Below are 13289 nucleotides of genomic sequence, written 5' to 3'. Positions count from 1 at the left end.
TCGAACTCACAGAGATCCACCTGCCTCTGCCTCCCGAGTGCTGGGATTAAAGGCGTGCGCCACCACCGCCCAGCTTACACCCATTTTTTTAATGCAGTTCACGCGCGCACGCACACAGACACACACACACACTTTTTTTTTAAACAAGAGGCACATCAAAGGCCCTGTGAGTTTTAGAACCAAGATCTGACTCATTCACTCTGTAAACAACAACAGACCTGTTCTCAAAAAATATTTCAGTTACATCTAACACGGTCGCTATCTTGAACAAGAATCCAGGTGAGGAGGGAATGAAGAAGCAGACAGGGCAGGCAGCTTGCGGTCAAAGTCCCTATCTCAGTGATGCTATCCCTTCCGTGAGCCAGCTTGGGTAGGACACTTAACCTCTCTGACCACAGTCCTTCCATCTTCACAGTCACAAAATGTCAGGAACTGAGAAGATTGGGCCGAACAGTGTTACTGGAAGAGCTGAAGACGTGTCTCTAAGTGTGAGGGGCTGCTCTCTGCACATTTACAGAAACATCAGCCTCAGAGGGTGCCCCGCCACAGGGACTAAAGGGCTCCCTTCCACGACACTGGCAGTATTCACTAACCCACGACTTCCACACTGCTCCAGCGCCTGCTCCAGACTCATGACTTCAGGAGTTCCCTTCCATCCACCCAACTCTGCTCTGGGGCTGGCAATCCCCCACCAATTGAGAAATACAGCTAGCGGCATTATCGACGTTGTCTGAGAGAAGCTTTTCCCAAGAGCTAGCTGTCAGAATGCTTGAGACGGATAACACGTTCAGGTGGCTTACCACACCATTTGGGTTTTCTTCACTGTTTTAAGTCAACACACGAAGTTCTGGGCCCCATGGCAGCGTTTTCGTCCACATGTGTCACCGTCCTTTGTGTTCCAACCCCTTCGCCATTTCCCACAGCCTTGCCCTTCTGTTGATTCTTCCTCCAGTCTGTTTCTGGTCACCTGGGTTCTTTTACCCTCTGTTTTCCTCCTCCTCCCCTCTCCTTTTGTATTTTGTTAAAAAAAAAAAAAAGTCCAAATACTGATTAAAAAAAAAAAGAGCTATAAAAAAAATTTGAACTATTATATTTGGAGCCCAGTTTAATGCCCACACAATAACACAATATCTATACACAATAAAATTTGGTGTGTGGTTTTTTGTTTGTTTGTTTGTTTGTTTTGTTTTGTTTTTTGAGACAGGGTTTCTCTATAATTTTGGGGCCTGTCCTGTAGCCAGCTCTTGTAGACCAGACTGGCCTCGAACTCACAGAGATCTGCTTGCCTCTGCCTCCCGAATTTTGTTTTTGTTGTTGTTGGTTGTTTTTTTTTTTATGTTGTTGTTGTTGTTTGTTTTGGTGTGTGGGGTTTTTTTTTGTTTTTTGTTTTTTTGTGATGGTTTGGATTTTTGTTGATTTGTTTTCTCCCCACCCCTTCCCTAGACAGGGCCTCGCTATGAAGTCCTGACTGGGCTTGAATCCAAGATCTTTCTAACTGAGTCCTGAGGTAGCTAGCATGCCTGGCCACGATGCCTGGCTAACGACAGAGTTCTTAATGTCGTGACTCATTCCCTACCACAAAATAATAGAACGCCCCGCCCCCCACAGACCAAGCGTTCACACGTGAAGGGGACCCTAGCAGTGACCTGTGGGTGTCATTTTCTTCTCTTCCCTGGAGATTCTGAGGTTTCTGCTGTACCAACGACAACGGGCGCGAACAGTTTCTCACATTTGCATAATTGACTAGCCGCGCGAGTTTCCCTGCTTCTGCTGGGGAAATGGATCTCTGCATCTTTAAGGCTCCGCGGGGCTGTCTGCTCCGGCGGCGACGCAGGCAGGCAGGGCAGGCTCTGCCGCAGCAGCGACTCATCCCGTCGCTAAGGTCCAGTTAGCCAAGGTGGAGGATGGGAAAAGAATGGAGCTGTCCCAGCTCCTCAATGAGATCAGGGCAAACTATGAACAGCTTCTCACCAGAAATCAGATAGAGACGGTGCTGTCCACAAGGATGCAGGTAATGATTTCATTCAGCCAGTCACCTTCGGGATAAGGAGACAGTCCATGTCTCCCCGAGTCCTGTCCCGGCCTCTCTGAGGTACAGTATTTCTTTTCCATGCAGCATCTACTGGGGAGGCAATGTAGGTGTTTCTGCACTGGGTCTGGGGTGGCAGACAGGGATAAACCCGGTGGCTGTGCGGCTGAATGACCGTTCAATAAATATTGATCGATGAATTAGGATTTTACGTAGATAAGGTGACGGACCGTCATTACTAAAGCACGGGGTCAACGCACAATAAAATGGTGCACTCCGACCTCTTTAGATTTTTCTGGAAAGACGCATTCCAAACACTCTTCAAAGATATTATGGAGTTAATTATAGAAGCGATTTAAAAAATCTGTATAATGGAAGCTTGATAGTCGAGATTGTTTGCCTGCACATTCTGAGGCGATAAAAGCAAGTAAAATATTTTTTGAAAGGTTTCTATCATCTTTCCCGTGCGCTCAGCTTTCTGCTGATTGCCATTGCTATAAATAGAATCATCTGAGTGTGTGAAAGCGGGTTTCAGAATCAGAGAGACAAATTCTAACAATCAAAATTCCCCCAGCTGGGTAGTGACTCGACACTGAAAAGTACCCATTGTTGCATCTGGACTGTGAGAACTGTTTACTTCTGACATAAATGCAAGATATTTAAAATAGACGAACGAAACAGAGCCAACTCAGACCAAGGCTCAATTCAAAATATAATATATAAATTTATGCATGTGTGTATATATATATATATTATATATAAACTGTTAGCAAGAAATCACAGGACTTCGTTCCATTAGCAACTGAAAGATCATTGTAAATTTTGCTTGTGGGTAACATTTTCAGTGTTCAAAAAGAAAGACCAGTTCCCTGGATTAAATAAGGTCACTGGGCTGCTGGTTTAGATGCTGGAGAAGTTTGTTCGCCTTCATATGATAGGGGAAAATATTAAGAGATGACAACTTTTGACAGTTATAAACCAAATGAATACTTTATTTTACCAAGTAGAAATCTAAGTTTCGTTTACAAGTCCCCATGCTGAACTGAGTGACTACGAAGAAAAACAGCAGAAACTCTCACGAGTTCTGTTTGCAACATCTGATAACATAAAGGTTTTGAGAGAAATGCTTTCCTCAAGTAATTCACAAAGCCAGTTTATTTTATTACCACCACATATTGCAAAGCCCTGGGTTCAAACCCTAGCACCAAGAGGCAAATAAGTCCGATAAAACAAGCATATAGTTGCTGCACTAAAAAGTTACCCCAAAAACTCATTGGGCTAAAATTTTAGGCTATTGTATTCTGGCTTGTAATTCTGTGGGATGAGGAGCAGCCTGGGCTGTGGAGACCCTGGTGCTATATGAGATGCGGAATAGGATGCAGTCACCTCAGGGTCCTACTGGCTGGCATCTCCAAATGATTGGCTAATGTGTTTGGAACCTTGGCAGTGGTTTGCCGAAAGGCTGACTTGAAACACCTGAGCCAGCTCTGTCTCCACGTAGCCTCAGGTCCCTCTCCACCTAGCTTCCTTACAGGACCCTCTCTAACCAGGTATCCGGATATCTTCTACAATGATAACCCAGGGCTAAACCGGGCGGTGGTGGTGCACGCCTTTAATCCCAGCACTCGGGAGGCAGAGGCAGGCGGATCTCTGTGAGTTCGAGACCAGCCTGGTCTACAGAGCTAGTTCCAGGACAGGCTCCAAAGCCACAGAGAAACCCTGTCTCGAAAAAACCAAAAAAAAAAAAAAAAAAAACCATAATGTGGAAGCTGCCAGGCTTTCTTAAGGCATAGCCTAGAATGGGCACAGCGTCACCGCTACCATACCCAACTGATCACAGTAAGACTCAGGGCATGAACTGGGGCGGGGGGCGGGGGAGATTCACTGGGGACCATCTTGGGAATCTAGCTAACACCCAGTTTACCAGCCAGTTCCCTACTGGGAATCAAAAGACCAGGGGTCCCCACAGCCCTTATGTCATTTCTAAACGTCTTTTCATTCTTTTTTATAGTTGTTCCCATAGTTGTTGTTGGTTGCTTGACTTTGCCAAGTTAACACTAAACATGTGATCAGCTGACGAAAGAAAGGAAGAAAAAAAATTCCCTCCAGCATCTTTCCTTTTCCATTATTCGGTCAGGGGAAGGGGTGATCACGTGTATGTGTGTGCATGTTTGCATGTGTGTGGGTGAACTGTGCAAGATTCACAAGCATGTTGGTCTGTCTCGAACTCACAGAGATCCGCCTGCCTCTGCCTCCCAAGTGCTGGGATTAAAGGCGTGCGCCACCACCGCCCGGCTCAGATTCTACAAATTTAAAAGAACATTAAAACGTTGTCTTTTTTTTTTTTACTTCATATCAACTCAACACATTGCTCCTAATGAGGTCAAATGTTGATAACGTTGTTAACTAGTGCTTTCTTTTAATTCCACCAGCATGAAAACATTTTAAGCAAAACAGAGAATACCAAGTTTCCCCCCCTCCACCCCATACCTGCCCAGGCAGGCATTTTACCACTGAGCTACACACCTTCCCCTAAGTGTTTTTATAATAGGAGAATATTTAGAAAATAATCTTTCAGATGTATTTTTGGGAGACTTAGAGGATAGCTCAGCTAGTGTTACTGTGAGAGTTTGAGGACCTGATCCTGACCCGCAGGATCCACATATAAAAGGGAAACACGGCGGTGTGTGCGTGTGATTCCAGCAATGCGATCTGGAGACAGGCACGCAGATCCCTGGGCTCACTGGCCAGCCATTCTAGCCTCCTTAGCAAGCCCCGGGCTCAGTGGGAAACCCTGTCTCGAAAAAACAAAAACGAACAAACAAAAAGATCTTTGGAAAAAGTTAAAAGGTTTTTGCAACACAGAACTTTAAGAACCTTGACGCCAACGACAACTTGATTTTCCGATTTCCTAGTATAGTAATACATTTTCTAGTGGTGTCTCCTCCCAGTCCGTCCATCCAGAATTGACCCCTTTGGTGATAGACAGATGTGTATCTGCCTCTATAAAGCAGCCTACAAAAAAAAAAAAAAAGTTGAAAAATATTCACTGAATTTCCCTCAATCTTTAATATCGACAGATAAGGGAATGTAAAATAATCAGAGGTCACAAAATTGTCTCGAAAACTTTCTCTTCGTTAAAACAGATGTGTTTCTCTGTATTTCACAGGCTGCCGTAGTGGGAAGGGACTTTTCAGATCATTTTACAGCAGAGGAGATTGGGGCTGGGAGCATAATTGACTGGCTCAGGGATTTGATTAATTAGTGATGAAACGCTGGAGCACACACTTGTAATCTAATAGTAAAAAGAAGATGCAATTCGATTCCTGTATAATTGTTCTACGGTTGCTTTTAAGCACCTCCCTCTCAAGAATGCCCTTTGGGGTTTTTGTTTCTCTTGGGTTTTGTTTTCTTGCTCTTGTTGTTGTTGTTGGCTGTTGTTATTGTTGACTCTTTTGCAGCTAGAGGAAGATATAACGAAGAGAATGGACAAGGATGAGGAGGCTCTGAAGGCAGCTCAGGCCGAACTCAAGGAGGCCCGCCGCCAGTGCCACCACCTCCAGGTGGAAATAGAGTCTCTCCACGCCGTGGTAAGGAAGAGCACCAGAAACGGGCTCGCTGCACCCCAGAGGCTAGTGATTTAGGGAGCGAGGGGCCTTGGGAAAGAAGCTTGCTGGCAGAGCATCATGTATAACAGAGGAAGGGAAAGAAGACACTGTCACTCTGCAGTGGAAGCCACTGAGTGCTGGCCCGGAGCCTAACTCTCTCCCGCCCTGTGACTGTGAGAGCAGCTCACTGGAGGTTCCGTTTACACCTAGAAATATTCAGTTTTACTTCTCATTGCTCTGGGGCTCCCCGACAGTTGATAGGGAAAAAATGGATTGTGTACTGCTGTTATCTATAGCCTTCCAAACACTGGCTCCTTGCATTGGTGTCATTGAGATTTCTAATGGGAAAACACTTAAGCTCTTTCCTAATATGCCTTTTGCTATTACATCTGTTTGTTTGTTTGTGTGTGTGTGTGTGTGTGTGTGTGTGTGCACGTGAAAGCCAGTTCACGCCTCCCACCACGTGGGGCCAGGGTTTTGAACTCAGGTTGAGACAATACCTCTGTCCACTGAGCCATCTCATTGGCCTCTAGCATGCCTTTTATAAGCAGTCTGCTTCACCTTTGATATTCATTATATTTTCAATAATTTACAAAATCAAATAATTCAGAATGACAGTAGGTAAATCACAATGTAAACCTTTTCTTGCCAGAGGAAATACTACAACACTATTTTGAAATACAGAAAGCTATCTCGTTATGTATATTTTAAAAAAAAATATCCAGTACTGGAGATTAAACTCAGGGCCTTGTGCATGCTAAACAAGTGCTTTACCACAGAGACAGGAGCCACATCCTCAGCCCCTGTTCCTTGTTGTTGTTGTTGTTGTTGTTGAGATACCATCTCACAAAGTTGCCTAAGTGGGCCTTGAACTGATGCTCCTCCTGCCTCCACTTCCTGAGTAGCTGTGATTATGAGTGTCATCATGCTCAGTCGCTAAATATAATTTTCTTTTGGGGGAAAAAAAAAGGAAGACAGGCATAGTGGCTCATGTCTATAATCTCAGCATTTCAGAGGCTAAGGAAGAAGGATTGCCATTAGTGCAAGGTCAAATTGAACTTCAGAATGAACTAGGCCTCCTTACACACACACCAGTAACTCCAAGTTCAAGACCAGCCTGGGCCACATCATGAGACCTTGTCTCGAACAGCAGGAAGGGGGCCAGCTAGATGGCTCAGCAGGTGGCTTGCCGCACAGCCTGATACCCTGAGTTTAATCTCCCAAGCTCACGTGATGGAACAAGAAAAACAATTCCTGGAAGCTCTCCTCTGACTTCCACGTGCACACACTTACTTGCACAAAATAAATGTTAAATGTCGGGGGCCAGGCTCGACAAAAATACCTTTCTTCCAGAGTGGAGGCGTGGGATTTAGAAATATAGTAAAGAAGACACAAACGAAAATAATGAAACGCAAAAATATATAGGATAGTATTGGGAGGGAATTTCAGCGAGTACTGAAAATTCGTCTATGTTTAATTTCCAACTGGTTAATATATCCCTGACTACAAAAAGTAGGAGTAGAACAAAAGAACTACATTAACATACAAGTTGAAAGTCATGAGGTACATTCATCACCATGTCTTTGACTGGAGCCCTAGACCAATCACTCTGTAGGCAAACCACTCCCTGGGTGGAATCCCAAGTTATTTCCATAAACGGAACTGGAACTTAGTTGGATCCTTAGACTTTTGTTTTAGGTAGGAACCAAGTACTTCCCAGGTCCGGCAACTAGCCACACCTGTTGACAATAGCCTTGAGAGAGCAGAACTCTTTGAGTTAGGAAGCACAACCTCAAAACAACTAAAAACAAGTCCCAAAATCTCTGACCTTTGGCCTCTTTGGGCCTCCACAGTGAAAGAAAAGAAAAGAAAGAAAGAAAGAAAGAAAGAAGAAAGAAAGAGAAAATTCAAACAGCAAAAAAAAAAAAGGTCCTCTTGCATAAGTAAAACACAACTGTTATAACCTTTCAAATCCAGGTGTGACTTGGTGCCTATCCTGTTTAACCTGTTTAAACCCCTGGCTTTGATTGCTAATGCCAAAACCACAAATAAAAATAGAAAGACAGATGATGGATGGATGGATGGATGGATGGATACATAGACAGAATGGAACAGGTGACGGAGACTTCAGAAGCCCATTCTGTGTCACTGGTTCACTGCTGCTGATATCTGTCCATAGGAAAGGGGCCTTGAAAACTCTCTGCAGGCCAGTGAGCAGCATTACCAGATGCAACTGCAAGATCTGGAGTCGGTGGTTGACAGACTAGAGAAGGAGCTGCAGGAAGTGAGGTGTGGCATCGAGAGGCAGCTTCAGGAGCATGAGATGCTTCTCAACACGAAGATGCGCCTGGAGCAGGAAATTGCCACCTACCGCCGCCTACTAGAACAGGAAGAGCTCAGGTACCTGAGTCTGTATCGCTAATGGCACAGGGTGGCATGGGGTCACATTCACAGAGCCACTGTTGATGCCATCAGAGAAACCAAATCCAAAATAAAGCCCACCGCCACCACAGCCGTTCACTGAACTCCTATGGCAAAGTGGGATTAGCACACCCTCCAGGTAGCATGAAGAACTATGTCCAGCCTGCTCAAACCAGCACATTCATAGCCAGAGTTGGCTGTTACAACTCTTGTTCACTAAGGTGGTTTTTCTTGGCCTTCCCACTTTCTCCATTGCTTCTCTCTTTTAGAACTAGTCTGCATTTCATAGACCACTCCCAAAGAAGTTTGGTGACTCACAACCTGGCCCTAAGTTCCCACCCCACCCCACAGTGAACACCAAAATGATATTACTATAGTTAGGGGGTGGGACTCAGTTAACGGAGAGGCTTGCTCAGGATGCATGAAACACTGAGTTTTCCCCAGCATCACGTAATCCAGGCACGCACGCCAGTAATCCCAGCACTCGGGAAGTGGCAGCAGGGGGGTCAGGACGTCAGGAGGTTCAAGGTCATCCTCAGCTCTCTGGCAAGTTGGAGGCCAGTTTGAGTTCCAAGAGACCTTCTTAAAAAATGAAAAAGAGTAATAATGTGATTCTGCTAAAGCAAGGAAAGCAATACTGTCTCGAGCCCTATTTATTTATTTATTTATTTATTTTATTTATTTTTTTTTTTTTTTGATTTTTCGAGACAGGGTTTCTCCGTAGCTTTTGGTTCCTGTCCTGGAACTAGCTCTTGTAGACCAGGCTGGCCTCGAACTCACAGAGATCCGCCTGCCTCTGCCTCCCGAGTGCTGGGATTAAAGGCGTGCGCCACCACCGCCCGGCTCTCGAGCCCTATTTAAATGGCTTCAGGTACCCTGAGATAAAAAAAAAAAGTTAAAGGGGAATTCTTATTTATTCAATTTTGTATTTTACAACCATTTATAAGGCCTGAGACCCTAGAACATGGCATTACCTCCATGTCTCCATATTCCCATGACAATAAATCTTTTTTCTTGCTTGTTTCAGAATTCTGAGTCTTCTGCAAAACGAGATGGAATAAGTTTAGCCTGTGATAAGCCTTGGCATTTCTTAAATCCTTCAAAATCATAAACTGAATTCAAAATATACCACTTACTAGCTGAGTGACCTTGGACAAGTTACTTAACCTCTCTATGCTTCTCCTCAGCAAAGTGAGAATAATAGTATCTACACCACAAGATTACTTTAGGATCTAATGAGCTAACATCTGTAAAGTGCTTAAAGCACTACCTAGCACATTGTGCTTTGTAAGAAATATATGATTTTATATATAGTGTGAATGTAATATATTATTAAATAATGATCATAGATGGCAATTCCTAATCATTTGAGATATTGACAGATTGGTTTTTAACATTTTAATAATCTTCTAAATTTGTATTATTATATTTGATATAAATACAGGCAGATACAAATGAACAGTGTTATTACACAAAAACCAGAAAATATAACGAACAATGTTATTAAGTAGTAGAGTTGTATTCCTATGACTTTTGAGGTCCTACATGTTAACATACTTCTAGTTTCTCCAGTCTAAGATGTTATATTTTCTGGGAATCTAAACACCGCCCCTTTGCCCTCCACCCCCCACCCAACCTTAACCCACACCCACCCTGCTAACTCCGAATTTGATATTTAGTAGACTCACACAGCTCTTTTGGTAATATAAATGCCTATCTATACAATGTAGAAAATCGGTCTGTGTATTGTCTTAACCTTTATGAAACTAGCTCCTAGTGGCCCTCCACTCTTCCTTGTGCCTGGAAGGCTCACTGACAAAGACACTGCATGGCCTCGCTCATCACTGCTGAAGAAGTATTTCCATTGTGTGAGCGTAACAACTTACCCATTCTCTTGTCTATTTTCTTTCTGTTTTTGTCTTTTACTACTGCAGTGTTGTTTCCATGACTCTTTCCATTTCAGATATTATGGTTGTATCCAAGGAGAGAAAAAAGAAGAAAAACCTACCAGGAGTAAAGTCGGCTTTCTTCTGCCCTCAGGTGAGTTTCCCACACTATAGACTAATTTGAAAACCGGCCTGTTATTTGTGGAGGTTATACAGACAATTCTCCAAAGCAGCAAGAGAAGGAATTTCAGTACTTCAATGTTGTGATTTCCCACCCCCACTTTATGTCCCTTTTCTTTTCCAACGTTGTAACTTAATGTAACATTTTCACAGCCATTATAAATGAAATATCTTTTTCAACGAAAGTCTCACAAAAGTACGAGAGGGAAAACGGGGAGACCACGACCAAACAGGCAGTGTTAAATGGGAACGTGAAGGAGAGCGCGGAAGCTCGCGGCACCATTCAGTAAGTAGAACTGCTTGGACTACGAAGCAGTGCTAAAGTGATGACATTCACTTCAGCAGCCTTCCAAAAACTTTCAATAAACTGTGTTTTTTCAGGCAGACACGAATAGACACAAAGAACAACACAAACAAGACTGTGAAAAGAATTCATTTTTTTTTCTAAAACTAAAATCAGATCATAAAAATTGTGTAGAGTCCCAGCATCTGGGAAGAAGAGGCAGGTAGGTCTCTGTGAGTTCAAGGCCTGCCTGGTCAACAGAGTGAGCTCTAGAACAGCCAGGGCTACACAGCAAGCCCCTGTTTCAAAAAAGGTAAAAATAATTGTGTAGAAATTCCACAGAATTCCATATTAAAGATTATATTTTTGTGATTCTGGTGTGGAGAGATGGCTGTGGTAAAGATGGTGGCTCTCAACCATTCGCTACTCCAGTTCCAGGGAATCTGACCTCCGTGGGTGCCAGGCATGTACCACTCGGTACACATACATGCAGACAAAAGATACACATAAGCAAATCTAAATTGTTAAAATCTCGCAATCTATATATTACACATATTTCTATTCATAAATATGAACTAGGCATTGTCTCTATCTCTTCTTCTATTAAAAAAAGTTTTTATTTTCTCATTTCAGGACAGAGAAAGTGGATGAAGTTATAAAAGAGTGGGAAGGTTCATTCTTTAAAGATAACCCCCGGCTGAGGAAAAAGTCTGTTTCTCTTCGATTTGATCTCCACTTAGCAGCCACCGATGAAGGCTGTTTACAGAGCAGACAGGATAATCTGCCAGACATTGAAGTCAGGCTCATCATGAGAAGATCATGTAGCATCCCCTCCATCAAGCCCCCACCAGCCACCAACTAACCCAGAATAGTTTCTATCAGACACTAGGATGGACCCAGGTTGGCCATGCCGATGCCCAGCCCCGAATGTAAGTTATTCCATGTGTATGGATGATGTTAAGATGCTGTGGGCTGTGGATCTCCTCAGAGAACACATATAATAAGAGGTAAAGTTGCTAGGCCTCCAAAGACGAGCATATTTTTTTGGAACGGGGAGTGCTTAAAAATAAATCAGAAATTCAGTGTGGTTTCTGTTTTATTTATCATCCAAATAGTCTTTATCCTGCTGAGTGTTATCAGAAACTTGAAGGATAAAGCGACTTGGTTAAGTCTGTGATTTCCCTCCATGGCTAAGCATCCTCAAGATAATAAAACAGCTGGTCTGGATACTCAAAGAGTCACACTGGGTTACTCTCCATGGTCTCAGGACCACAGAACCTAAAGGGTTTGTCCTTCTAAAAAGACAGCAGGTAGGAACAAACGTGTAAGGAGTGCACTCCGTACTCTTAGGGTTTTTCCTTTTGAGACAATCATTTGAACCCTGGGAATTGAGAAGTGGTCCGTCTGCGAGCAATTCTGGATGAAGTATAGAGCACACCTCAAGGCTATTTTGATGATTAATAAAATTGGGGTGTCCTATCCTGATTCTTTTAGAATCAGTATCTGATTTGCAGGAGAGTCATTTCGTTGAAAGAACTGTAAAAGTTGTATTCTTTTTTTTTTTTTTTTTTTTTTTTTTGGTGTTTTTCAAGACAGGGTTTCTCTGTGGCTTTGGAGCCTGTCCTGGAACTAGCTCTGTAGACCAGGCTGGTCTCGAACTCACAGAGATCCGCCTGCCTCTGCTTCCTGAGTGCTGGGATTAAAGGAGTGCGCCACCATCGCCCGGCTAAAAGTTGTATTCTTACACACACACACAAACACACGACTGCACAAACAACATTCTAAAGCTAATTGAAAAGGTGATTACTCTAGTTACTAGGACACCCAACTGCTCATCATCTGAACTCTTCCATCCAAAACGCCATGTTAGTAGCATTGGCTACAGCCTTAGAGAAGGTCCTCTCTGAACTAGGAGAAAGAGTTCTTACAGTCATTTCTGTGAAGTAGCAGCATAGCATTGCTAGCTGGGCTAAGAGTGTCTGTGGGACTTGTTCTCAATTGTTCAAACTGCAATAAAGGTGTAAAACATATTTATGAATAAGTGGAGAGTTGTTGCAAGATTTCTAAAAACAACATAATTTGTTTAATGCAGGTATATTGGAGACCTTAGATAATAAATACCTGTTTTAAGGCACTAGGTAGTTATAGGCTTTTTTTCCCCCCTAAACAACAGAAGGAATACAAACCACTGTTCTGTTTCCAGCTGAAGAATAAGGGCTACAGCTATGCTAGCATTTTAGTGCAGCCTTCAAAATCATTCCCCCATCCCTCCCTCTCTCCACATGCGTGTACATATATGTATATATTTTGACCAGTAAATAGGCTTTAGCCACAAAAATTGTTAAGTAACTTTTAATATAATACAGGGATTTAACATGTCTTTTTCTTTCCATTACCTCAGGTTCCTTTTAGCCTGACTCACTCTGTTTAGTAGAAAGGAATGATGTGGTTTTATCAAGGATACAGCAGCATATTAACTGCTTAGTCTTGCATAAGCATCTGAACTAAAATTGCATCCTGTACATAAAAATGTATCTTTTGGGCTAGAGGCATAGCAGGGCGGCACTGGGTTTGGACCTCAGTACAAAAAAGGAAAATTTCATTCATCATCAAATGCTACAACTTTATTAAAGAAAGCTCTGACGTGCAGTCATATAAGCTGTTGTACTGTTTACTGTCCTATTCAACGATGACTATGGTAAAGCGATACATTTAGTGTAATCTACTGCCGTACTGTTAGTACTGGGCATTGTGAATTAACAGCTTGCTAGAGAAATCCCACTATGCAGCTATTGTGTGTGTAACATGCAGTACTTGAATTTGTAAATGAGTTTTGTTTGCTTGAAAGCATTTTAAAATCGGAATATGAATTTACCAAAGCA

General features: G+C 42.9%; 1 protein-coding gene across 2 annotated transcripts; it reads left to right on the top strand.

The window, feature by feature from the left end:
- Positions 1–1825: 1825 nt before the first annotated feature.
- On the top strand, positions 1826–12021 carry Krt222 (keratin 222). 2 transcript variants are annotated; one of them, XM_041644106.1, is made up of 6 exons: positions 1826–2011; positions 5491–5619; positions 7817–8037; positions 10022–10098; positions 10278–10410; positions 11041–12021. In XM_041644106.1, exons 1-6 carry the CDS (start codon positions 1916–1918, stop codon positions 11267–11269), a joined length of 885 nt encoding a protein of 294 aa, XP_041500040.1. In that variant the 5' UTR covers positions 1826–1915; the 3' UTR covers positions 11270–12021. The 2 variants fall into 2 exon arrangements, with proteins under 2 accessions (XP_041500040.1, XP_041500041.1); XM_041644107.1 differs by having other exon boundaries at positions 1872–2092.
- The last annotated feature ends 1268 nt before the right edge of the window (positions 12022–13289 follow it).

Source organism: Microtus oregoni, unplaced genomic scaffold (genome assembly GCF_018167655.1).
Source record: "Microtus oregoni isolate MIOR12 unplaced genomic scaffold, Mior012 000091F_ref0000469, whole genome shotgun sequence".
Taxonomy (NCBI): Eukaryota; Metazoa; Chordata; class Mammalia; order Rodentia; family Cricetidae; genus Microtus; species Microtus oregoni.
Note: the sequence above shows the minus strand (reverse complement) of the source record. Positions and strands in the feature narration are given on the sequence as shown.